The sequence below is a fragment of the Dermochelys coriacea genome, chromosome 1 (assembly GCF_009764565.3).
Source record: "Dermochelys coriacea isolate rDerCor1 chromosome 1, rDerCor1.pri.v4, whole genome shotgun sequence".
In the NCBI taxonomy this organism is placed as follows: domain Eukaryota; kingdom Metazoa; phylum Chordata; order Testudines; family Dermochelyidae; genus Dermochelys; species Dermochelys coriacea.
The window spans coordinates 263,946,103-263,973,363 of NC_050068.2; the positions used below are offsets into that span (position 1 = coordinate 263,946,103).

The 27,261-nt window shown below is 43.7% G+C and overlaps 1 protein-coding gene across 4 annotated transcripts in view; it reads left to right on the forward strand.

The window, feature by feature from the left end:
• GRIN2B (glutamate ionotropic receptor NMDA type subunit 2B) overlaps nt 1–27,261 on the forward strand; it is a 291,558-nt gene that overhangs the window by 36,110 nt on the left and 228,187 nt on the right. For all 4 annotated transcript variants that reach the window (XM_038386872.2, XM_038386873.2, XM_038386874.2 and 1 more), the window contains one exon: nt 16,448–16,876. In XM_038386872.2, the coding sequence (XP_038242800.1) occupies nt 16,466–16,876 (411 nt within the window). In that variant the 5' untranslated portion in view covers nt 16,448–16,465. The remainder of the gene's footprint in view (nt 1–16,447; nt 16,877–27,261) is intronic.

Here is a 27,261-nt window from a genome sequence, read left to right on the forward strand (position 1 = left end):
CATGGCGATCCTGCCAGCCCAACTGTGCGGCACCGTCATCAACTGGAAAGTCAATGGCCTGGTCAGCAGTGCTGACCGGAGCCATCAGGATCCCTTTTTAACCAAGTGTTCTGGTCAAAAACTGGATACCTGGTCACCAGGGAGAGAGAAGGCCATGTGGCAGGCTGAGGCACATTTTGGAGGGCTTTGAAAACCAGGTTCATGATTCTCATCTACACTAAGGTTCCCTTTACACTGTTCTGGCAGTGTAAAAGTCCCTTAAAATGGGAGTAAATAGTATTTATTTTTACTTTTATTTGTTCTCTTTTATTCTTATTTTTAAGGCTCTTATGCTGCTAACACAAAGTAAAATGGCTTTGGTGTAAATGGGAATCAGGCCCAAGAAGTTTGAACTGTATTGAGTGGGGACGCCAGGGCAGAGCCTGAGGGAGAGAGCTGATATGGTTGCACATCTTCGGAAGGGAAGGAGCCACTCGGTAAATTGCTGGGGAAGATGATTGAAGTGGAGGCCGTGACTGAGTTTGTCAGGCACCGCAGTTTAGCTGTGGAGAAAGGAGAGTGTGAGGAAGTCTGGTGAAAACGGATGAAGGTGGCATTAAGCGCAGCCAAATCTGGCCCATCATTTTGAGCCAGGTTGGCTCTTTCCATTGTTGCCTTTGAAGTATTTGTAGCCAATGACTAAAGCTGGTCACAACTGGCTGTGCGTGTCTTATGTCTCCATCTCTACGGCTATATGAATATGATCTAGGGCTGAGCCGTATGAGAGGTCAGGAGATGTTGAACCGTTTTCCTAAAGCTGGCAAAGCTTTCTGGCCGCCACCGATGGAAAGTCTCAGTAAGATGAATTGGCCCTGACTCGTCGTACAATCACAGGCACAGCATGGTCTGGTGCACAGCACTAATGTACTGTGAAAACATATTGAATCCAATGGCTTGATGACTGACTCCTTACTGGTCATTAAACTGAAAGAGAAACTGGGTTGGGGGGAGGCGGGGGAGAGAGGGAAGGGGAGAGTTGGGAGAGGGAGAAGAAAAAGCCAGATGCAGGGAGGGAGGGAAATGAGCAAGAGTGAAACAAAAGAAGGAGGGAAGAGAGACAGAGGGAGAGACAAGCAGGGGAAAGGAAGATGGAGAGGAAGAAACAGAGAGACAATAGCAGAGAGGAGAGGGGCGAGGGAGAGAAGAGATAAGTGATGCTCCTGAAGCTAGAAGCCCCTGTGCTCTGAGCTTCCTTTTCCTAATTCCTTCTAATCTAGGACTGATCCAAATCCCAGGGTAGTCAAGGAAAGACTCTATTAACTTTAGTGGAAGATGGAGTGAGACTCTAGTGTATAGTATCTGGGAAATATTTTTGATTTTTTATTTACATTCCCCCCATCCTCCTTCTGCATTAGTATCCCCCATGGCTTTGATATTTATTAGAAGAGCCAAGGTTTTCCAAAGGGATGAGGGATTTGGATGCTTCAGTTCTTAGGGTGCCCAACTTGAGGCATCTTCAATCAGCCCCCTGTAAGGCATCTCAGATTGGCCTCCCCCAATCACTAGTCACTATTTGGCAGCTTGTTTTTTGTTCTTAAAGCAATGACAGTAATAATTCAAAAATTATGAGAGATCAGAGTGAAGTGAAACCGGGACAAGGAAAGGAAAAAGGGTCGTTGTTGACAAGGGCAGGCAGTTTTAAAGTAGGGTACTGACAGCAAGCCTCTGCTGAATAGTCATCCACCCTTCCCAAATGGTCGGTCCGAGCCACATTGCTCTGGACTCCAGTATGTGTAAAATGCTGCTGTCTGCTGCCTTGTCTATAGAAATCAGTTTGAGGTCCCAGAGCTCAGGCTGCAGAACCAAACCAGGAAATCTACACTGCAACTAAACAGCCTGGCAGCCCAAGCCATGGGAGCCTGAGTTAGCTGTCATGGGCGAACCATGGGTTTTTAATTGCACTGTAGACATACCCTTAGGTGTCTAAGTCCCAGTGACTTTCAGTGGGATGTAGATTCCTAGGTCACATGGGCACTCTTGAATATTTTGCCCCTACTTTAACCTTGTCCCCTTGTTTGTACAGAAGTCAATGGCTCTGCCCTGACCTGTCTCATGGACTTGACCTCTCTGTATTTCCCTTCCCACTTCTGCTACTTTGCTGCTTCTTTGTGCTTCCCCACAGTCTTGGCACTGCTGGCACAAGAGTCTTCTCCTTTGCAGTGCCTGCCATCTGTAACATCCTTCCTTGATATCTCTGACACACACACTGGGCAAGGACTGTTCATGCAGGCTGGGATTCAGTGGTCCATCCGTTATTCATCAAAGCACCTAAGCATGTGCTTATCTTAGAATCATAAATATACCTAGATCATCTCTGACAAGTGTTTGTCTAACCTGTTCTTAAAACCCTCTGGTAACAGAGATTCCACAACCTTGAAGCACATGGCTAAGACCCACTGAAGTAAATGCTTAAGGTTAAGTGTGTGCTTAAGTGCTTTTCTGAACTGGGGTCACAGCAGCAGCCTTTGTGCAGAGACTTTTCCTTTGCCTGCTGTCATTGAAGGGGGTATAGGCAAATAACCTCTTCCCCTGAGGACCCTTCCCAGGGGTTGGTTCCTTTCTGGGTTCACAATGCTGCCGGGGGGGGGGCAACATTCTGATTGTTTCCATTAAAAAAATTACAAAAACTTTCCTGTTCATATTATATTCTATGAAACCCTTTTTCTTTTTCAAGATGTATATTTTGGGTCTAAATAGCTTGGCAGTGTCCCTTTATGTGGCTTTTTCTACATCAGCCCTTGGGATTTAAGCACTGTGGTGACTGATGACAGCTGGTTCTCCAAGTGACTAGAGAAAATAATGCTACCTGAAGATTGACTTCTCTGTATTCCCCCTCAGGGGCATTGTGCAGGGAATGAAGAAGTACTAGGTACAGAGAGGGAGAGATTCAGTGACTTGGGACATTCCTTCCAATGTCTAACTTTTTTTTTATAAGGATATTTAGTTTTTTTTTCATAAACTTACAACAATCGACCAAAGCACAGAAAGAGCAGAATGGGCAAAGACTGCATCAAAAAACTTCACTCAATACGGGAAAACAACCGTGGGTGGAAAATTCAAAGAGAAACACTTGGTCAGAGGTATTCAAAGCCACCTAAGGGATTTAGATGCACAGCCCCCATTGCTATTAATTGAAATGGGGTGTCTAAATCCCATAGGTCACTTCGAAATTTTCAGATTAACTTTCAGTTTGGTTCAAATTGTGTCTTTGGTTAGGGCTAAAACCAGAATGTAAATACTTTTTTTAAGAAGATGAGTTTCTTTATATAAATGTTCTTCAGCTGACACCTTATTTATCTGTGTGGAATGAAAACTGAAAGAGTGAGGCCTGGACTCCACTCAGAAATTGCACCAGTTTAAGTAAAGGTGTGATGTTGCACTGGTTTAGCAGATTGGTGTAATTATGTGTGCTGACACTCTTGCATTGTGTTAAACCTGGCTTACATTGTTTTTGCTCTTCATTAAGCTAAATTGACATAACCCAGGTTCAAACCTATCGAGAGTGTTCACACATGCATACAATTGCTCAGTTGGCTCAGAGTATCTAGCCCTAAATCTGATTTCCACTCTGAGACTGGCGGAGGATGAGGATCTGAATTCTGCAGTTTGGGAGATCCAGGAATCAGTGTATGAAAACCCATTTCCATCTTGCAAGCTCTGAAAACCTTGTTTCAAATGGCACATACATGGAGTGACAGCTGCTGTAACTGAGCCCTCCAACTGGAGAGGATCATTCAATCTCTTTGGCAATGAGGGAGCTGTCTCATAGCTGCAAATCTGTCCAACAGGATAGATCCTGGCACATAGTGAGGGCTCCAGTCTGGCTCTGCAGGTCAGAACTGAAGACTGTGCCAAGCCTCTGTGTCTTGGTATTTACATGTTGGCACTGGCCAGTGCTATACTGACCTGCTGTCTCACGTAACGGCATGTGTGTGTTAAGCTCACTCCAGCAGCTCATCTTACATGTGCCAGCTCATAGAACTAAGTCACCAATACCCCACTCTCAGTAGCTTGGTTCTTACCTTGACTGTCTCTGGTTTGTCCTGCGACGGGCCAAAGGAACGATTCAAAGAACTAAGCACATACTGTGACCAGATGATAACTAAGGAGGTGATCTGATTAACCACCTACAAATACTGTAAGGGTGGAAACATCAAGGAGCAGAGGGAGGAATTATTTAAGCTGGACCACAGGGGTATAATTAAAGTCACTGGATAACACTGAGCAAAGGCTGAATGTCAGGAAATGTTTCCTAAGAGTGATCTCTGTTAGACTGTGGAACTGTCTCCAAATGGTGGAAACCCCATTGCTTGAGTCATTCCAAACTGTACAGCTTGCGGAAAAATATTTGGCATAGAACAATTCTGAAAGGCCAGGAGGAGGCCAGGATCATTAAATAGAGAATTTTCATTTCTAATTGCGATGAAGTATACAGTGCCGGTCTCTCCAGAACCATAGATCTTGTAGCCAGATAAGATAGCATCCATTTACCTATGCACAAAATATATATATTTGGAGAGAGGAGAGGTAGATTTGGCTCTGTTACAATGGTCTAGTATCAATATGCGACTGTGTGTGAAACAGAAGTCCCCACATGGGGTTCGCCAAGGGAGATCTTCTCAGCAGGGCATAAAAATGCTCCTGGCATTCTCCCCATCCCCACACTAGACACCTGTCCAAAAGTCACAGGCAGTATGGCCTTTAAAGATGGGGGAGAAGGGAACGCTGTTTACTACAGATGGCTCTGGACCTCCTCAGACTATGAGGATATTTGGATCTGGATCCAAACTTTGTGGCTCAAGGCTGTCTGTAACTTAATGGGGAAGAAAATGGCTGAAAGAAAAGGAACAAAAAAGTGACTATAGGGCCCAAATCAAAGATAATTTAAGTCAATGAAAAGACTGCAGTTGATCTCAGTGGGCATTGGCTCAGGTCCGTAATACATTCCACAATAAAAGAGAAAATACTAAAGGAAACAAAACTGAAAGCTAAAGAGAAAGCTAGACTTGGGGGAGAGAAATAGAGAGGGGAAATTCAGAAAAGTTGAATGTTAGAAAAATTAATTGGTGGGAAAAAGATGGAGGAAGAAAGAAAGAATGATGGAGGGGAAGAGAAGGACTAAACTCATAGGACATGTAGAAATGTTTTATTATTATTGCAGAGAGAAGTTTGTGTAACACGGTCAGAATGTAACTGGGTTTCAAATATGGTTAAAATAATCTAAATTGCAGCAATTTTCTCCCCTCAGACTTTCCAGGAATTTTCATTCCTTTCCTGAAGGGATCTTGCACAAATCACTGGGCGGCAGGTTTGTTTATTCACCCTCAGATATCAATAGCCTCTGGGCCCTCACTTTCTGAATGTGTTAATATTACTCTTTATCATTATTAATTTCATTTATCAACATCCAAAGTGTACAAGCAAATAATAAATGTCCAGGTCTTGCTCTGAATAGCTTATTATCTAAATGAAACACAGCACTTTCTGGGGCTGGGACTGTCTCTTCGTCCTTGCTTGGAAAGTGCCCAGCACAATGGGGTCCTGATTCCGATCGAGGCTACTGGGCACTACTGTAATAAAAATAATTAATAACAGCATAAGGGTTGACAGTGAACAAAGAAGTTGGGGCCAGGATTGGGGAGGACAAGGGCTTGAGCAGTGAAAATGCATGGGATGTGCTTTTTGTTGCATACAGCATGCAGGTTTTTAATACTTACAAATTTTCAGGGCAGTGCCTAGAGTGAAGTCTGGGGTGGAGGTCTGCAAAACAGGGGCTGGGTGAATAAAGAGAGCAGAGGAGAGGTTTAAAGGAGGTGTGAGGAGAGATGTGTGGTACAGGGGTATGGAAGGATGTTCCAGACATTGGGGCCAGCCTAACAAAAAGCACAGAAGCCCAGATCCCTGGAGGAACTTAGATATTGCAATGCTCAGCATCACTGTGCCAAACTTCTAGGCACCTAGAAAATCACTGGAACAACACTGTGATCCACAAAGCCAATTTAGAGGCCCAGGCTCCCTACACAATACATGTGGAAGGGAAGTGCCTACAAATGTCATCCACAAAATCAGCTTGTTAGGCAGAGAACCATCATAACTAGCCAAAGGGCGATGCAGACGAGAGGGGTGTGTCCTAAGCCCTGCCTCTCTCGCAGAGAGAGGTGCCTAAGTCTGGGCTAGCAGTCCATTGCTGGGAACCCCTCTCCTGGAATCTGGCAGCTTAGGGGCCTATGGCTTTTCTTCCAAGAATGAGTTAGGTGTCTGCCTCGTTACACACAAAGCAGCTGGAGGAGAAGGAGGAGGAGGTGTTGCCCACTTTATATCTCTTAGCTCAGCGGTTAAAGCACTCACCTGGAATGTAGGAGACCCAGAATCAATCCCTCCCCCCCTCCGCCCTTTCTGACAGAGCAGGAGAAAGCATCTAAGCAGAGATCTCCTGATAGTAACCCTGCTATTTCAGTCCTGACCTACAGCATGGCCAGAACTGGAACCCACTCTGTCCTGCTAATCCTGACCTATACCTCCTGCTACTCTGGGTTTGGGCCTGTGACAGTTGTCAGGGTAATTCAGGCTGAAAATTATCTTGTCACCCCCTTCCTCCAGCATGAGCGAGTCTTGCCTGTGCTTAGCTAGGTGCCAGCCTTCTAGCCACCCAAGTACTCTCCTCTGGGCTATGCTAGCCCTTACTGTGCCTTGCAGGTTAACAACAGGTGCACCCCGATCCACAATCCCCTTTCAAGTGTCCCCCTGTAATGTCCAGCCCCTGTCACTGGCTACTCATGAAATATCAGGTCTGCTGTTCTGTCCCCAAAGGAACAATATACGCTGCAGCTTGTAAGTTTCAGCTCTGATCCAGCACTTTGCTTAATATAATAGCATTTCAATAAACTTATTTTTGTTTTCTCTGTATATTACCAAAGGTTCAAGTGATAGTGAGTCAGGATATTGGAAACAAAAGGCTATATATAAAACAAAATCGTAACATACTTTCTAGAGACGAATGTTAATTAACAGGTTAACTTCCTGTCTAAAGAAGTTTCTTGTGCAACAGTTTCAACCAAGGTTGGTTGAGATCCCGTTTTCATGAATGTAAATACACTGCCCATTTACTTCCTAGGTGCAGGATGGGAGGGGGTGTTTGCCTTCTATTTATACTCTCCCCAAAAGTTCCTTGTCTGTTCTCAGATACAGGGTAACCACCTGTGGCTTATTTTTCCTGTGTGCTACTTCACTGTTGACTTCACATCTCTTCTTTGGCTTTGTATGTAAATTGTGTCCGCTGTGTTACCTAACAATGATTAATTTACATCTCAACAGAGATAGGTGAATTAACATCTGGTCTAACAGAACCCGTTTTTCCCCCTCAGTGCGTGATTCATACCTTGATACAAAATCTGAGAATGCATTTTCATCATACACACAACTCCTTACATTACTTCTGGGGGAATTCTGTGCCAAAAAATTAAAAATTTTGCACCAAAAAATTAAATATTCGCTACACAACATTTTAAAATTCTGCAAAATACTGCATATTTTATTGTCAAAAATAGCACAATATAATCTTGCCATTTTCCATTATTTTGGTAATTTATTTCAAAATACCTGTCAGCAAGTATGTCTGTAACAATAGAGACAACAAAAAAGATTCAGGAAATGTTTCTGACAAATAGATTCCTTATTAGGCATATTAACACAGAACGTTGAGTAATAATTCATTTAAATTACAATACAGAACTGTATTTCCTGCACCCCTCAGAAGCAGTGGAAAGTCTTGGGGGAGTCAGGGGTAATGGAGCAGCTGACGAAGAGGGACGTAATAGCTGAGAAGGAACCTGGGAGTGAACCAGGAGGTTTGTTGGGTGTGGGCGGGAGAAGTATGGAACAGTTTTTTTTGCAGGGGAGGGATTGTTAGGGAGTTGGGGAGTCTCCCCCATGCAGATCCTGACTGACCTCTAGCCTCTCCCATTCAGTCAGGCCCATCTGCCCTGTCCCCATGTGGCCTGCACTCCCCTCCCATTCAGCCTCTGGCTCAATGCTGTTATCCCACTAGCCCTTCTGAACCTGTCTGTGTGACCCCCTGCAGCTTTGTGTGCCCTGCTCTGTCCCCCCACCATCCTCTGCCTCCTCACCTGGCCCCGTGTGTAGGGTGCTGTGAGGAATGCAGTCTCTGCCCCCTCCCTATCCACAGCTGGCTGCTCCAGCCTGTGAACTGGCTGCCCTCTCTTCTGGTGCCAAAACAGCCCTTTGTGGGCAAAAGATGTAACTGTATCCAGCAGAATGTATTTTCTGCAGGGAAAAAAAAATCTGCAGGGGACATGAATTCTGCATGTGCAGAGTCTCCCCAGGCGTATTACATTGTATCTGTACATACATTTCACAACAATATTAGTAACAAGTGTTACCCTGGCTTTCATTTCAGACCTCGCATGACGTTCTTTATTGAACCAGAATGTACATACCAGAATCAAGACATTGCTGTAACCCCATTGTCAGTTGGTATTAAGGGATTCTTTGGTCACAGGACTGTCACACAACTTTGCAAATGGATCACAATCTTGACTTGCATCCCCCTACTATTTCAATCCTGGGTGTCTGCTTAAAGCCACCTAACATGACATATGACTTAAACCAGATCTGAACTTCAGGTCTCAGAATTGATAAGTTAGTGTGTTGAGATAAGGCTCCCATTAGTCCCACCCCTTCCTTCCCAGAATTCTCCTCCACTCTCACAGTTCATTTGGGGAACAGCTAGTGTAAAATATTAAATATACTGAAGTCTTTTTCTCCACCATGTAAACATAGAAATAAAACTCTTGTTTGGTATAAGAATATAGGGATTCCCTTTCCAAAACAGTGGCTTGTCTAGTATGGTATCCCACCTTTTACAAACCAATGGCCCAGCTAATCCAGCATCCTATCACCTGTTATATGTAATGCCATATACTTCAGAGGCAGGTGTAAACACCTATAATGCATCTAACTGTACTGTACTATACCAGTCATGAGGTGAATTTCTTCTTGACCCCACTGGTGATCTGCTTATGCCCTGAAGCATGAGTGTTGTCTTTGTATTCATTGTCTGTCATAGTACAGACTAAGTTAAAAAGTTAAGCATGGTTCATTTAAGGTTATATTCAGGGTTAGCAAAGGGTTAATAAAAAGAAAAGGAGTACTTGTGGCACCTTAGAGACTAACAAATTTATTAGAGCATAAGCTTTCGTGAGCTACAGCTCACTTCATCGGATGCATTTGGTGGAAAAAGCAGAGGAGAGATTTATATACACACACACACACACAGAGAACATGAAACAATGGGTTTATCATACACACTGTAAGGAGAGTGATCACTTAAGATAAGCCATCACCAGCAGCAGAGGGGGGAAAGGAGGAAAACCTTTCATGGTGACAAGCAAGGTAGGCTAATTCCAGCAGTTAACAAGAATATCAGAGGAACAGTGGGGGGTGGGGTGGGAGGGAGAAATACCATGGGGAAATAGTTTTACTTTGTGTAATGACTCATCCATTCCCAGTCTCTATTCAAGCCTAAGTTAATTGTATCCAGTTTGCAAATTAATTCCAATTCAGCAGTCTCTCCTTGGAGTCTGTTTTTGAAGCTTTTTTGTTGAAGGATAGCCACTCTTAGGTCTGTGATCGAGTGACCAGAGAGATTGAAGTGTTCTCCGACTGGTTTTTGAATGTTATAATTCTTGAGGTCTGATTTGTGTCCATTCATTCTTTTACGTAGAGACTGTCCAGTTTGGCCAATGTACATGGCAGAGGGGCATTGCTGGCACATGATGGCATATATCACATTGGTAGATGCGCAGGTGAACGAGCCTCTGATAGTGTGGCTGATGTGATTAGGCCCTATGATGGTATCCCCTGAATAGATATGTGGACAGAGTTGGCAACGGGCTTTGTTGCAAGGATAGGTTCCTGGGTTAGTGGTTCTGTTGTGTGGTGTGTGGTTGCTGGTGAGTATTTGCTTCAGATTGGGGGGCTGTCTGTAAGCAAGGACTGGCCTGTCTCCCAAGATCTGTGAGAGTGATGGGTCGTCCTTCAGGATAGGTTGTAGATCCTTGATGATGTGTTGGAGAGGTTTTAGTTGGGGGCTGAAGGTGATGGCTAGTGGCGTTCTGTTGTTTTCTTAGTTGGGCCTGTCCTGTAGTAGGTGACTTCTGGGTACTCTTCTGGCTCTGTCAATCTGTTTCTTCACTTCAGCAGGTGGGTATTGTAGTTGTAAAGGGTTAATATTAGAGTTAAGTTTATGCATAACATTGTGCTCAGGAGGGTGACTATAGTTAGTGTTGTAGTAGGGCAGTGTTTCCCAAACTTGGGATGCTGCTTGTTCAGGGAAAGCCCCTGGTGGACGGGTCGGTTTGTTTACCTGCTGCGTCCGCAGGTTCAGCCGATCGTGGCTCCCACTGGCCGCGGTTCACCGCTGCAGGCCAATGGGAGCTGCGGGAAGTGGCACGGGCTGAGGGATGTACCGGCCACCACTTCCCGCAGCCCCCATTGGTCTGCAGCGGTGAACCGCGGCCAGTTGGAGCCGTGATCGGCCGAACCTGCAGACGTGGCAGGTAAACAAACCGGCCCGGCTCACCAGAGGCTTTCCCTGAACAAGCAGCGTCCCAAGTTTGGGAAACACTGTAGCGGGGCATTAGGTTATGGTTAGCACCAAAATTAGGCTTATGATTAGGGATGGGTCAGAACTAGATTTGATTCAGAAGTGAGGTTAGCAATGGAGTTAGGGTTATGATTAGGACTATAGAATTTGAAGCCATGCTACCTGGGACTGTGACCTCATTCATAGATTCATAGATACTGAAGTCAGAAGGGACCATTATGATCATCTAGTTCGACCTCCTGCACAACGCAGACCATGGAATTTCACCCACTCACTCCTGCGAAAAACCTCTCACCTATGTCTGAGCTATTGAAGTCCTCAAATCGTGGTTTAAAGACTTCAAGGAGCAGAAAATCCTCCAGCAAGTGACCCGTGCCCCATGCTACAGTGGAAGGCGAAAAACCTCCAGGCCTCTTCCAATCTGCCCTGGAGGAAAATTCCTTCCCGACCCCAAATATGGCGATCAGCTAAACCCTGAGTATATGGGCAAGATTCATCTGCCAGATACTACAGAAAATTCTTTCCTGGGTAACTCAGATCCCACCCCATCTCACAGGCTAAGCAGGGAAGGGCCTAGAAAGCGTTCGGATGCGATACTTCTGAGGTGCTGTAGGAAGTGATGTTGGCAGTTGAATAGGTGATGTGCTTCTTCCTGAGTCAGCAATGAACTAATTTCCTAGCAAGGTTCCCCCTAAGATGGTATCCTGATAGCAAGCACAGTGCACTCAGCTATGTGTGCAGAGCAGGGGAGGCTTCCTGCATCAGCAAGCATCTTCCTCCTAGCCCGGAGAGAGGTCTCCACGGTTTTTCCTCCTGTGTCTCTCTCTGGATGAAGCAAGGGGATGTTGGGACTTCCCTTCCTGCTGCTGCCTCTGGCTGGGGGGTGGGTAGAGCTCATTGGGGTTCCCCTTCTGCCTGTTGCTGCCTCAATAGCTGACACAGCTATGGGGAAATGAGCTGGATTGTATAGCTTCCCCTACATTACCAACAAGAATGGCTAACGGAATTCCAGTTAGCAGGCCTCACTCTGTCCTCAGTTCCATCTGGGTAACTGTTTTCCAGCCTACAAGATTAGCTAGTTACCTTGTGTACTGTTCTAATGACAGCCTATTCATAGTTACATTTGTTAGATGAAGGATAAGCTGTTTGTGTACTTGACGTATTTTGAAATATTGTATAGAAGTATCTGCAATCACTGAGCTGTACTTTGTCCACACCTCCATATAATTTTCTATTAATACTTGTCTCAGATGTAATCTGTATTAAAAAAAAACAGTGTCAAGTGAAGATCCCATGGCATTTTTAAGTGTATTAGCTCTTGTGTCCTGGCTGAATTCCAACCTGAGTAATGACTTTCTGCCTACTTAAATTCCCTTTGCAGTTTCAACTAGAAAGTTGTTCTTCCCTTCCTGTCCTAACAATTGTTGTGTAACATTGCTCTGCCATGCTAACTAGATAGCACATTTCAAGAAAAGGGGTGGCTGCATTTTAATGGTGGGTGAAGTCAGGTTATAGGCTGTAAAACCATTTTAGCTCACCACACTCTGGTATATTCTCTCTCTCTCTCTCTCTCTCTGAGATAAAATGTTTTATTGGCCAAGCTTGAGCTTGGGATGGCTACATTGCTCAGGAGTGGCAAAACCTGGATTATATTTGCCACCCTAAATGAGGTCCAAACCCCACACAGAGCACCATTGTGTATCCTGAATATGCCACATAATTTACAGAAAAGCCATTTTAAAGAACTTTTATACAATATACCAATGATATTTTGCATTAACCTCCACCTCTGAGGGTAAACACCTTGAATGCTAAACCTGGTATTATTAATTGTGAATAAATTATTTAACCAGTGTAGCCCTTTTTATGCTAGTGAGCCTATCCTGATTTCTGCACAGATATATGTTATTTGCACATATTTAGTGAATAGTTTATATGAACAACTTTCAGCCAGTGGGGGTGTCTGTAAACTGCTCCCTTTGCTTCGGCTCCTTGATTGGATGATTGAAACTTTATTCTTTTTTTTTTTTGTTTAAAAACAATGAGCAAGGAATATTCTTGTTCTGGCTCAAATACCCTTTGTCATATGTGAACAGAGGTAGCAGGAGTAGCAGCCATTACCTGAACATTTGTGTAAATAAAACTTATTCACACGAGAAGTGGATAATAAAGATTACAAACACAGGCAAACCAAATGTGTTAGGGCTTGTCTACACTTAAAAAGCCGCAGTGGCACAACTGTAGTGCTTCAGTGAAGACGCTATCTACGCCAGTGGGAGGATTTCTCCCATCAGCATAAGTAATCCACCTCCCCGAGAGGTGGTAGCTAGGTTAATAGGAGTATTCTCCTGTTGACGTAGTGCTGTCTATACTGCTGGTTAGGTCAGTTTAACGGCATTGTTTGGGGTGTGGATTTTTCACACCCCTGAGCAATGTAGTTATAGTGACCTAATTTCCTAGTGTAGACTAGGCCTTAGAATCTGAGCAAATGTTTAGGAACACTTTTTGCAGTTACTGACCCTCAAAGCTTAGCACCACGAGCCCAGTTATGCAGGCCTTGTGGGGGTGGAGGAATGACACATTTCAGAAACCGTGATGAACTACATAATTGTGATTGTAGGGTCTAATTTCTTAATTTCTCTACTAGGGAAAGAAGCACATGACTTATCCCATTGAAAGAGCAGGGATTCCTGCTGGGATTCCTGTCCATTTTGAGGCCTGCTGGATTGTGGGATTATCAGTCCTAAAACCTCTCTAGTGTAACCTGTAAATTGCTGAGTTCCTTTATGCCCATCCGATCCAGGAAGAAATTAAAGATTCCATGGCTTTGATGGGAAGAAAAATGGAGGTAACTGTGGTGTATTGCCCAGCGTTTCCTCCTTCAAGAAAACAAGTCTGAGTGCAAATACAGAACAGCTGCCATGTTTGTCTGCCTACTTCCTGCATTGCTAGTCTCCATCTCAGTGCTTTGTAAAGCATTTCAGAATAATCAGTATGAAAGGGATGTGCTGTAAAACTAGATTCTATTCTCTGGGCATCACAACTAGCCATTGCATAACCAAGCATTATAATGTGTGAGAATAAGTAGCGAAATCACAGGAGACGTATTTTAAAGAGAACTAATATAACATTAAGGCGAGTGAATGAGCGAGAATAGAGTGCATTACAGTTAATAAAGCATTGCAGTTGTGGGGACCACATTTCACTGTGAAGGAATTTAATTTAGCAACTTGTAATTGGAGGATAACAGTCCTGCTGGAATGAAGTTAGCTGTTCATTTTGCTGAACTCTTGAAGTGTCTCACTCCTTCTTGTGAACTTGTTCTCAGAAGGAGAATCCAGTAAAAAGGCTGGAATTGATTGATGTTTCACATGCACAGGCATAGAATCTCAGGGTTGGAAGGGACCTCAGGAGGTCATCTAGTTCAACTGCCTGCTCAAAGCAGGGCCAATCCCCAATTTTTGCCCCAGATCCCTAAATGGCCCAACTCAAGGATTGAACTCAACCCTGGGTTTAAGCAGGCCAATGCTCAAACCACTGAGCTATCCCTCCCCCCAGTCTGTTCAGCCTCTAAGTGGATTTGATTCCTTCTGTGAATATTTATTATCTGTTTATTAATTTAGTAATATTAATGCAGTGTATGCACTCTCTGCCTGCCCTGGGCAAGAGAGACCAGGAAACTGAACTTAGGTCTCCTCCATATCAGGGCAGAAAACTAGCCTTTAGGTGACTATGCAAGCAATATTGTCCTGTTAGCCTCTGGCTCTGTTTAGGACAACAGAAGATATAAAGGAGGGTGGGTTGTACATTCTCTAAGGTTCTACCAGTCTCATTACAGCTGTTATGAATATCTATCTGTGTAACAGGCGAGGGGAGGAGATTTTGATAAAGGTAAGCAAAATAATGAATGGTATAGATGGGTCCAGCTGGGTCCTCCTATTTACGCTCTCTCACAATACCAGGGCAAGAGAGCAGCTGATGCAGTTTAGAAGACATCCTGGTGTACGCCATGTTTCTTTAAACCATTTCAGAATGGAATCTTGAGGTGAATATCTTAATGAGATTGATAGGTTTGAAGAACAGTCTTCCATAACCTGCAATACATACAACTGCTTGAGAAAGTGATGTGGGTGTTTGGTCTGAGCATGGGACGGAGAACCAGGAACTCCTGTATTCTAATTCTGGCTGTTCCTGACTTCCTCTATGGCCACAGGCTAGTCTGGAACAAACCTGTCTGTGGTGGTTTGCAGATCTGTAAAGTGATGATAATAGTATTTAATTCACAGAGGTGCTGGGAGGATTAATTAGTTAAGGTTTGTAAAGTGCTAAATAAATGCTAAGGATTATTACAAGGAGACTGGAAAAAACCTATAAACTATACTGTAGGGAAAGGTCCTGCATAGGGATGGACTGATGACCGAATAGAACTCTTCCATTTCTAACTTCCATGATTTTTAAAATAAAAAATAGACATTTGCAGGTTATGAATCATAGTAACATCTGTGGATACACTAGAAATGAAAATGTACAAGATCTATTTATCCTTGTGCTTCAGAGCAAAGAGGGTCATCAACTGGCGTAGAAAGGAAAATCTCCCCCATACTATAACAATCTGTAATTGGCCATGTGCACTATCAACATTTGGCCCCACTTCAACCCCTTTTTTTAAATAAGTGAATTTAGCATTGGTGAAAGGGGCCTAAATGACAGTCTCACAGATTGAAGTCCTGTATTTATCCCAAAGGTAAGTGGATTATGGGCCATTGCAGCATTTACACACACTGCCCCTGCCAATACATCCCAGCCTTGACCTGGAAGGATTATACTGAGAGCTCAGAAAGGAGTTCTGAATCCATGATCTAAGTAGGCTTTGGACTCTTTGCTTATAGTACCTAAATGTGGGCAAACTGGTGCCAATTATGTGATAATTGCTTTTGTGCTGGGGACACACATTTAGACATAGGACTGACATCTCCAGCTCATTCCATGTAGGTAACTTGACGTCAGTTAGAGGACAACAACTTTCAATCACTGTTGACTTGGGTCTGAGATGAAATACAGGCTTAGAGATAATGTGCTTTGTATTTTCTGGCCAGTCCCTTAAGCCATCCAATTCTCTCTCCACCACTTCCTCCCCTCATCTGAACTGTCAAGTAAAGGCTGCTGTCAGATGGCCTGATTCAAAACCAACTGAAGTTAATGGAGAGACTTCTGTTGATTGGGCTTTGGATCAGGCTCAGGGAGTGGATATCTGACAAGATGGACCAACAGTCGGATCCAACAGGAGGTGATCTAATGCAATGCTTGTCAACCTTTCCAGACTACTGTACCCCTTTCAGGAGTCTGATTTGTCTTGTGTACCCCCAGTTTCACCTCATTTAAAAACTACTTGCTTACAAAACCAGACATAAAAATACAAAAGTGTTACAGCCACATTACTACTGAAAAATTGCTGACTTTCTCATTTTTTACCATATAATTATAAAATAAATCAATTGGAATAGGAATATTGTACTTACATTTCAGTGTATAGTATACAAAGCAGTATAAACATGTTATTGTCCGTATGAAATTTTAGTTTGTACTGACTTCGCTAGTGCTTTTTGTGTAGCCTGTTGTAAAATTAGGCAAATATCTAGGTGAGTTGGTGGTACCCCCTGGAAGACCTCTGTGTAGAACCCGTGAGAACCACTGGTTTAATGGACTAGATGGACCAATGACATACAGTAGAGGCTGAGTGCTATATTGACTTCTCATTTAATCTCCTCTCTCTTTTCTTCTCAGGGAGTGTAAGAGCTGAAGATGAGGCCCAGGGCGGAGTGTTATTCTCCAAAGTTTTGGCTGGTGCTGGCAGTCCTTGCAACGACGGGTGGTGGGGCCCGTGCCCAGAAGAGCCACCCCAGTATCGGCGTTGCTGTCATCCTGGTGGGGACCTCAGACGAAGTGGCCATCAAGGACGCCCACGAGAAAGATGACTTCCACCACCTCTCAGTGGTGCCCCGAGTGGAACTGGTGGCCATGAATGAGACAGATCCCAAGAGCATCATCACCCGCATCTGTGACCTCATGTCAGACCGGAAGGTTCAAGGTGTGGTGTTTGCTGATGACACAGACCAGGAAGCCATTGCTCAGATCCTAGACTTCATTTCTGCCCAGACTCTCACGCCCATCCTTGGCATCCACGGAGGCTCCTCCATGATCATGGCAGACAAGGTAGACATTGGCTTTCTTCCATTACAGATCAGGAAAGTGGGGTTTGGTATCCTGAGAAATAACATAGCCAGTGGTCTGCAGATGGAATCTCACTTGGCCAAATGATTATGTGCTTGGAGAGAGTCACTTTCAAGGAGAGATTAAAAAAAGCTAGGTGTGTATAGTGTGGCTGAACTACATCTGTAGAAAAGATGCTAACTGTGTAGAATTATATGAGAAAGACAAGCTGGGTGAGATATTTGTTAATTGGAGCAACTTTTGTTGGTGAAAGAGACAAGCTCTTGAACCCCACATAGCTCTTCTTCAGGTCATTCTTCAGGAATTATATGAAGCACACAAAGATCAAGGAGAGAAGGGAGTTGCTAAAAGGGATCTGCAAAGGATTTAAATATTTTATTCTTTTTTATGATGTTTTGTGACCATTTATGACCACTGTATTTTTTACTTTTTGCCTTCACTGGTTTAGCTGGAGAATCACTTGGGGGTCTCAGGATGCTTACTGTGAACTCTCACATTTTAATGGAAAGAGTTCAAGTGTTGAAACTTTAATAAAACCATCCTCTCTCCAAAGTGGTAATTAGTTATTGGGTTAAATAGGTGTTAACCAAAGTGTCAAAACACAAAACCAACCCCTCTCCCCCATACAAAAAAACCCTCCAAAAATCCAACCAGTTTGGCTAACAACCCTTTCTAATTTCAAATCTTTCATTCTCTTGTATTGTATTGTCATAATTTCACTAATTCTTCAGTCACCATAGTATACCAGTGCAGACAAGTCCTGAATTTTGAATGTGAAAAAACAGCAGGCCTGATTTTCTTTGAACTGCAAGGCAGGTCTCAAACTTGTCCCTGTAGAGTTGCTAGGTAGGGGACACCTCCATGCTGCCACCCATGATCTGCTTTGGATATAGACCAGGGGAAGTTCCACCTCATGAGGTCTGACAGACAGCAGCATCATGGCTCCTGATTGACTCCCTGCCCCTTATAAATCCAAGAGACATTCTAGGAATTGTTCAGGCAATAGTATGGGTCTCCTGTGGCTTCCACAACCATTCCTGTTCTTGAACTCCTGGTTTTGACCTTGGCTGATTTGGATCTTGCCTCCTGACTTGGATCCTGAAACCTAACTTGGGCTCCGATCCTTGATATCAACCCCATCCTGAAACTTGATTACAAACTCCTCTGCTATTCCCAGCCTCAGGTTGACTCTGCTCTGACCAGCCTGTTCTGCTTAGCTGAGAATTCCCCCAGCTTGGGCGATCTTTTAACTGGTATACAGTCAGTGTAGCTGGACCTACATCGTGGGTGCAGGGAAGAATCTGGGCCAACAACTCTTTTTTGGCAAAATCTCTTCTGGCCTTCTTTTATACATCACAAACAAGAGTACAAGCCATTTTATTCCTTTGCAGGTCACCTTTCAGGGGATCTGAGAGACATCAAGACGTAATTTGATGTAATTGAATGGGGGGGTGGGTGGGACTTAAACTGGATAGTAAGGAAACATTTCCTTGGAGTGAGTTCTATTAGACTGTGGAATTTGGGTGGGCTGAATTTTTTGTTGTGAATAATTTTTTCCATTTTTTTTTCATTTTTGGGACTAAATTAATCACAAATATGTTTCTCAGTCTTTTATCAGCTTTAGAAATGGACAAGTGATATTCAGGAAGTAATTGAGTCAATAAAAAATAATCGCTGAATAAATGACTCTCAAATGATTTCCCCCCCTACTTTTTGCCCAGCTCTATGTACAATAACCCCCAAGCCTTTTCCATCTGAGAGGAAACTCAAGCAACAACTTTGTGGCCTTGATTATCCATTGCCTTGCACCTCGTGCAGTCGTCTACACCTGTGCACAACGGGTGTAAAACACTAACAGAGTGGAAGGATGGCATTATACAGTCACTTTGCATAAGTACAAATGACACCACCAGGCCCAAAGTATTGAAAAATTGTGAGTTTAAAGTTGAAGGGGAAAATTCCAATTTAAGATTATACCAGTAGAAATTCAGAGTAACTCCACTGGTCGTGGTGCAATCAGATCAGATTTACACTGGTGTAACTTAGAGCAGAATTTGTACCATGGAGTTGTTTGAAGAGTTTTTACCCTTCCCTAGGTCTTTCCTTGGCAGAGTAGCATGTAATCCTATTATTGTATGTTGCCCATTGACTTCTATGGGAAATTCTGGTAGGACCATGAGGGGGCATGAAGATGGGGCCCAGTGAATATAAAAATCGCTTTTACCAAGCTTCCCATGTGCAGCTTTTGAACAGGGTAAGCAAGTCAAATAAAGAGATTCCAGTTTTAGAAAAATTGTATAAACATTTTCTTTACAGACCTTTTAAAATGGCTGACCATTAAAGCTTCTGACTTCTCATGTGGGTAATGGATAATATTTATTTGGCAAATTGAATAAAATATGTTATATATGAAATATCTGTTATATTTCTTTACAAAAATGAAGTTATACTGGTAAGTGCTTAATGAACCATTTCCACACAGCCTCCATAAATACGGGTTGGTTTTTAGTCACAGTACTGGAAATGAGTTGTATAATTATGGTTTGATCCTGCAAGGTGCTGTGTGCTACCTGTGAAGTGCTGAGCATCCTTAACTTTGACAAGAGTCAGTTCTGGCTGAGGTTGTTCAGCATTTTGCAGCTTCAGACCCTTATTTCAACTCCATAATCCTGTGCTTGGTTTAGTATCTATCTATGGAGTGGTACGGATCAAAACCTATGGAACTGCACGAAACAGAGTTGTGCAATTCCTTAGTGTGACAGGCAAGATTCTATTTCTTTAAAAAACACTTGGCCAAATCTAACCCTGTTGCATGCTGTGCGTGTTAACTTTTGATTCACTTCAATCGAGACTAGACAACTGGTGCCTCCCCATACTGCGGGGGGAGCACAAGCTAAAGGGGAGGACACGTGACCTCCCCACATGTCTCCTCCCCAGCCTGGGGCCCCCACACTCTCCTGGCCCCACATTACCTGTGTGTGTGTGTGGGGGGGGGGGCGTGGAGGCGGGCGCTGTCCTCCTGCTGCGCTGGATCCCCTCTGGCATGTTTGGCTTCTGTCCCTGGCATCCAGGCCCAGGCAGGGAACGGGATGGAGCCACTTCCAGTCACTGCTCTGTGCAGAGTAGCCACCTGCCCGGGAGAGAGCCTGGCTGTGGGTGGGGGGCGGCAGCCCGGTCCCTGCTCAGGCTCAGCTTCTGGGGACAGAGGCTGAGCATGCCACAGGCGGGGACTCTGGCTCACTTGGTTGCTGTCCCCGGAAGTTGAGCCTGGGCAGTCGGAAGCCCCCCTGCTGCTGCAGCAGGCGCTCTCCCAGGCAGCTGTTGTGCTGCACCAGGCAGTGTACCAGCGCAGCCGGAAGAGGCTATGTCTCCATCCCTTCCGCTTCCCACTCAGGCCGGCTGCTGGGGTAAACCTGCATGCCCCCCTGCTGGTCGCTTCTCGGAGAGCAAATCTGTGTCCAAGTACAAAAACCTATGTTAGGGGTCAACATTAAATTGGAAAATTTGAACCCAAAAAGGCAAGAAATAAAAAAATAAGTTTCCAAACATAAGACTGACTCTGCAACATTGTGCATATCTATACCTATATCTATTACTGGTTAGACTGATACATATATGCAGTGGTGCAAGTAGAAATCATTTCTTGCTGGTACTGCACTCATGGGAGGGACACAAGGGGGGGCATGTGACCTTCCCATATGTCCCTCCATGTGACTCCTCCCTGCCCCCAATCCGGGGCCCCCATGCTTTCCCCATCCCCTCTGACACCCCCCTTTGTATATACAAACATCAACATGCTTAACTAGTCATTTTCCTTCAAATATGTAGTATTCAGTCCCTTTATATGGAATATGGGAGTTGGGTGAGGAGGCATTTCAGCATATGTATGACTTATTAAAAGACAAATTTTAAGGCGAACTGTATCCTAAACTGCTTTATGGTGTTGTACCCAAACATTGCATTTCAATGGGAGATTCAACTTCCTTTATACGAACAGAACAGACTCCTGAGACTCTTACCAGTCCACAAAAGTGGTCCATACTCATGCAAATAGTCCCATTGACTTCAATAGGATTGATCAAATGATTAAGGGTTTACAGGATTAGGTTCCAAGTTTGTAAATTGTTCTGGATGAAATTGACAATGCCTGAGCTGTCAGATCAGAAGGAGCTTCATTCGAATAAAGGTGGGCAGATGTGTGATAAGTCTTAGCTCCGTTGCTAAGATGAGGAACTTATTTTCAGTGAAGTTCTTGGCAGATTCCTGAGGTAGTTGGTTTAAGGCTGTCAGTGTCTAGCATTATAATCTTCACTTATAGTTCTCTCACCCACAAAGATGGAAAATGAGGCATTTGTTTTCTTTATTTTGCTGCTCCAATTCCAGTTAACAAAATGCATATTAGGCTAGTTTGGCTGCAAAAGAAGAAATCTATGTATGCTGGGGACAATACCTGATTCCTGTCAGGCTGCAGAACTGGGCTGACATCAGAATCCAAACATCCTCTGGTCAGTGCAAGCGGAGGCATTCCTCTAATGATTTGGACTTGATGTGATGCAGTATGGATGTCATGGATAATTCAGACCAATGGGGAGAAACAGAATCAGAAACACTGTTTAAACAGGTTTCAGAGTAGCAGCCGTGTTAGTCTGTATTCGCAAAAAGAAAAGGAGTACTTGTGGCACCTTAGAGACTAACAAATTTATTAGAGCATAAGCTTTCGTGAGCTACAGCTCACTTCATGCATCCGATGAAGTGAGCTGTAGCTCACGAAAGCTTATGCTCTAATAAATTTGTTAGTCTCTAAGGTGCCACAAGTACTCCTTTTCTTTTTACTGTTTAAACACCTTCCATCCTCCCATCCCTCCCCTCTTGAGGACTCCTGAGCAAACAGCACCATACATATGCTAAAAAACTTTTGTTTAAAAAAGTTTGTTAGCATATGTATTGTGCTGTTAGTCATTTAAAGAATGAATGCCTCTCCCTAGCTGTGTTGCTCCTTTAAGGAACAGAGCATAGGCCTACCCCCTCCCCCTTCGGGGGGGGGTGGCTAGCCCCAAGTCTTTCCGGTACTCCGTACCTGCTAAAAATCTCTTGCCACTACTGTGTACTGCAGGGTACTGCCCTACTTGCACTCCTGCATATATGATAAACACTAAATGTAACGTGGCAGAATTAATTATTCTGTTGGAACCTTAACTTTTGTATTGCCTGACTGCTTTTGTTCAAATTCACATAATTAATATTGCATTAATTTTGATTTTGTATGTAATATTTATTTTTCCTGGGTCTTTCTGCATTTTCTCTCTCTCTCTCTGTCCATTTTGTGTGAGTGGTGTGCGTGTGTGACCTATATATAGTTTCTTGCACACAGTTTTGTTGTTTGCTTTTCCTGATGCTAACACATTTAATTCCAATATAATATTATAAATAATATAATACAAAATAAAAAAGAAAAGAAATGAAAAATCATTTTGAAAGGAAAAATCAAACCATTTCATTCAGAAAATATTGAAATGGCATGTTTCAACTTTCTCAGAACTACTTTCCTCTTTTCCCCCCTCCCTCTAAAATGAAATTTCAGGGTAATTGACATGATTTTGCAAAGTGTTTCAATTATGCTGGAACTATGGTCTCTGATGGAAAATTGTTCCATCAAAGTTTTTCTGACCAGCTCTAGTAATTAACAATGAAAAACTATTTTTATTGTAATAGTTGTTATTACTCATAAAACTCCCCAGAAGTATTAAATCAATTTGTGCCATCCCGAGCCAGATGAGAAGATTAGTTTCTTGGTTCTGGAGCAGGCAAGACCTTTATTACAACCCAGAGCAGATACTTGTCTCACAAAATTTGAATTAATTACACTCAAATTGAAGTGAGCTGTAACTCACGAAAGCTTATGCTCTAATAAATTTGTTAGTCTCTAAGGTGCCACAAGTACTCCTTTTCTTTTTGCGAATACAGACTAACACGGCTGCTACTCTGAAAAATAAAATTGAAAACCTCAAGTGTGAAATTGACCAGTGCTGCTGCCTTAGATCCTCATGTCATTCCTCAGTAACCATAGGACATAGAAAAACAACTCTTTCCAGGGAATCTCTTGTTCTGTTTGCCTTTTCTTTGCTTCATTAACCACATTTAGAGGGAAAGGATTATGAGGGAAGTTAAGGGAATTAAATACACACAGCCTGAAAAAACAGAGGGTACAGGAAGAGATAAGATTGTAGTATATAACTCTTTTAAGGGCCTTAAGGAATTGATATATGAGGATAGATTAAAAGAGCTAAATATGTATATTGTAGCTTGACTAAATAATGACTACAGGTAAATATAACTAATGTGTTGTGCCTAGATATATACCAAGGAGAGAGAGAAACAGTTTAGGTTGGTCTAAACGAGGTGTAACTAGGAGCAGTGGGAACAAATTGAGTAAAGGGATCATTAAACAGAATATCAAGAGAATTTTCCAAATGGCAATCTCTATTAGATGTGGAGTAGTCTCCTCAGGGAAAGATGGAAACCCCATCACTTAAACTATTTCAGATTTGGAGTGGATAAAACTCTGGAAAATGCACTGCAAGGGAAAAATCCTGCCTTAGCTAGGATGAGTGGGAAGAGAAAATAAACAAGCTGAGAGAGAAGAGCAGGCCAGAGAGACACAAATAGGTGAGGGAGAGCTAGAAAGAGGGGGTCCTTCTCCTGAACCTCACATGATCAAAGAAAAAAGTTTCATTAAAATACAACCTGTGAGGCAATAAAAACAAACAAACCCTGAAATGATTCTTTTCCTCTCGGTGCTGCAGTGCCACGTATCTGCAAGGTTCCTTATGCTAATTAGAAACATTAAGTTCCAGAAGAAAGCAGGAGGGAAGAAATAAGGGCAGTGGAGTTGGCTGGAGAATGTTAAAGTCAGGAGAGAAAAGGAAGGCATTGTAAAACCAGTCATATTCATCCCAAGGAGGCATTGTGGCCAGTGCATAGGGCACAGTTCTGGGAGTCCAGAGACCAGAGTTATACTCTATAAATGGCTTGCTATATAGCATTGGATAAGTCTGTACTGCTGTTTCTCCATTCACAAAATGGAGATAATGATACTTTTGTAAATTGCTTTGGGATCTACAAAGGCAAAGCTCTAACTGCTATGTTTTGATTAATGAATTATTCTAGTTGCAGTCAATGTGATGCTTTATATAAAATTCTAAAATTCAGGAGAAGAAGCTGTAGCCTCTAATAGTGGGTAGTTGAATATCTCTGGTGTGCACGAAAGATTATTGTAGGAGGGGCTGGTCATAGAATCACAGGTTTAGAAGGGACCACAAAGGTTATCTAGTCTGATGCCCTGCCAAGATGCAGGATTTGTTGTTTCTAAGCCATCCAAAACAAATGACTATCTAAAAATCTCCAGTGAAGGAGCTTCCACAACCTCCCTAGGCCATCTGTTCCATTGTGCTACGGTTCTTAAAGTTAGGAAGTTTTCTCTGAGATTTAATCTAAATCTGCGATGCTGTAGTTTGAACCCATTGCCTCTTGTCCTGCCCTCTGTGGCAAGAGAGAACAACTTTTCTCCATCTTTTTTTATGGCAGCCTTTCAAGTATTTAAAGACTGCTATCATGTCTCTTAATCTCCTCTTTTCCAAACTGAACATACCCAGTTCATTCAGTCTTTGCTCATACGGCTTGCATTCCATCCCTTGGATAATCTTTGTTACTCGCCTCTGGATCCTTTGCAGTTTCTCTACATCCTTTCTATACATTGTTGACCAAAATTGGACACAATACTCCATCTGAAGCCTAACCAGTGCCAAGGAGAATGGTACTATCACCTCCCATGGCTTGCATGCTATGCCTCTGTTAATGCAATCTAAAATTGCATTTGCTTTTTTTGCAACAGCATCGCATTGCTGACTCATGTTGAGGTTGTGATCCACTACAACTCCCACATCCTTCTGAGCAGTGCTGCTGCCAGGCCAGTTTCCCCCCATTCTGTATCTGTACACTTGGTTTTTCTTCCCTAAATGTAGCACTTTACATTGGTCTTTGAATTTCATTTTGTTGTGTATAGCTCAGTTCTCCAATTTATCAAGATCTCTCTGAATTTTAGCTCTATCCTCCAAAGTATTGGCAATCCCCCAGCTTTGTGTCATCTGCAGACATGATCAGGATGCTCTCTACTCCTACATCCAGGTCATTAATAAAGATATTAAACAACACTGGACCCAGAACAGATCCCGGTGGAACCCCACTTGAGATCTTCCTCCAATCTGACATCATTCCATTAATAGATACTCTTTGTTTGTGGTTGTTTAACCAATTATGTATCCATTTAATGGTAGCTCTGCCAAGCCCACATTTCTCCAGCTCACTTATCAGAATGCCATGTGGGACTGTGTCAAAAGCTTGCTGAAGTCCAGGTATATTATGTCCACTGCATTCCCCCTATCCAGAAAATCAGTTACCCTGTCAAAGAAGGAAATCAAGCTAGTTGGCACAATTTTTTCTTGGTAAATCCATGCTGGCTGCTAGTGCTCACCTCTTCAGTGTCCAGGTATTTGCAAATTGAATGTTTTTTATATTACTCTAGTAGCTTCCCAGGTTTCGAAGTCAGGCTGCCGGTATATAGATCCCCGACTCCTCCTTTCCCCCCTTTTTAAAGATGGGCACTACATTAGCCTTTCTCCAGTCTTCCAGGACCTCCCCTGGTCATCGCCCATCAGCATTGTGATCAAACATGCAGTCTACTGATGACCATTGTGCTAGCCAGAGTGACCATGGTTGATGTAGTGTAGTTCTCAGATCTGCCTCAATCCTGCGAATCCACAAATCTCTGGAATGGCACTGTGGACGGCACCAGCTAGGATGAGGGCATGCACCCCTTCACACATTGATGGAGCGCTTGAGAGCACGGTGTGCAAGGGTGTTTTTGTCCATCCTGGCCACATGGCCAAAGAGCATGCAGTGCTACTTTTGAATATAATGAGTGAGCGAAGGAAGGCCAGATCTCTGCGAAATTGACATTTCTCACAAAGTCAAACCACTTTATGCTCAGGATGTGGTGCTGACAGTGCCTATGGAATGCCTCTAACTGCTCCAGGTCTGCCTGTAAGAGGCTCTGGATTTCTGACCCATATAGCAATACAAGTACTGTACAGGTTTGATAGATTCTGGACTTTGTTTCAGTGCAAGGATGTTTTTGCATCCATAAGCAAGACATGGACGTCTTGCAGGAGGTGGCAAGGTCTATTTGTCGAAGCACATGCGCTTTGCTGTGACTGTTTAAACTCCCAAGATAGATGAATTTGTCAGTGTTGTCCCTGGTACTTGACCCCACCTGCACCAGCAGAAGAGTCCCTGGGAATGGGGATGGTGTCCCTAAAAATGAAACCCCTCTACATCTTCCCAGTCAAGAGGAACAACCAGCCATGACAGACTGTGATAACAACACCAAGGTTAAAGCTCCTGCTATTACCGACTCCAGAAGGGTGGGAGTTTTCTGCACTCATAGGATGGGCATGATCTAAATTGTGCTTAGGGGAGGTGCAGCCCCAACTACCCCAACTTCCTGGAAGTCCAAACCAGGAACTAGGACTGATGGATAGTTGGGGGAGGTGAGAAATGGGGACTGGGAATATAGTTTGGGAGACTGGGATTGTCTGGGCAAGAAGCTAGGGCCTAGGATTCAGGAAGGGAAATAGGGTGGGGGACTGGGAGGCAAGTAGGTAGTGGTTGTGCGACTGAGATCAGATGAGGAGTTAGGGGTGGGGGAGAGACTAGGACTGGCCAGGCAGGAAGATGGGGGCTGAGAACTGGTGAGCGGGGAGGGGAGAGTGATGGGGTGCCAGGGTACAGGGGGAGAACTGGTCTGGGTAAAGATGCCGGGGCTGGGGAGGATGGACACTAAGATTGGATGAGAAGCCTGGGTGAAGAGATTGGGGCTGGGAATCAGTGGGAAAGGGGAATGTGTGGGGAGTGGGGAAGAGAAAGACACACACACACACACACACACACACACACACAGATCATATGAAGAACTGGGTGTGGGGGAACTGGGAGTGGCTGGGCAAGGAGGCAGGATGGAAAGAGCTGGGAATGGTGGGCAAGGGTCCCGGGGGCTTGAGCCTTGGGGGGTGAGACCTAGGGATTGGGATGAGAAGTTTGAGGAGTGGCTAGGTGAGAAGAATGGGACTGGGATTAGAGGCAGGGTAGAGAAGAGATAGGACTGGGGCAGTTTGGAGGGGATGGGACAAAAGGGCCATGCTTGGGGATATGGGCAGCAGAATCTGTGCCCACTATGACATATTCACCACCAGAGCCTGGAATGGAACCCAGGATTCTCGAGTCTCACCATTCCTCTGCTGTCAGCAAATATC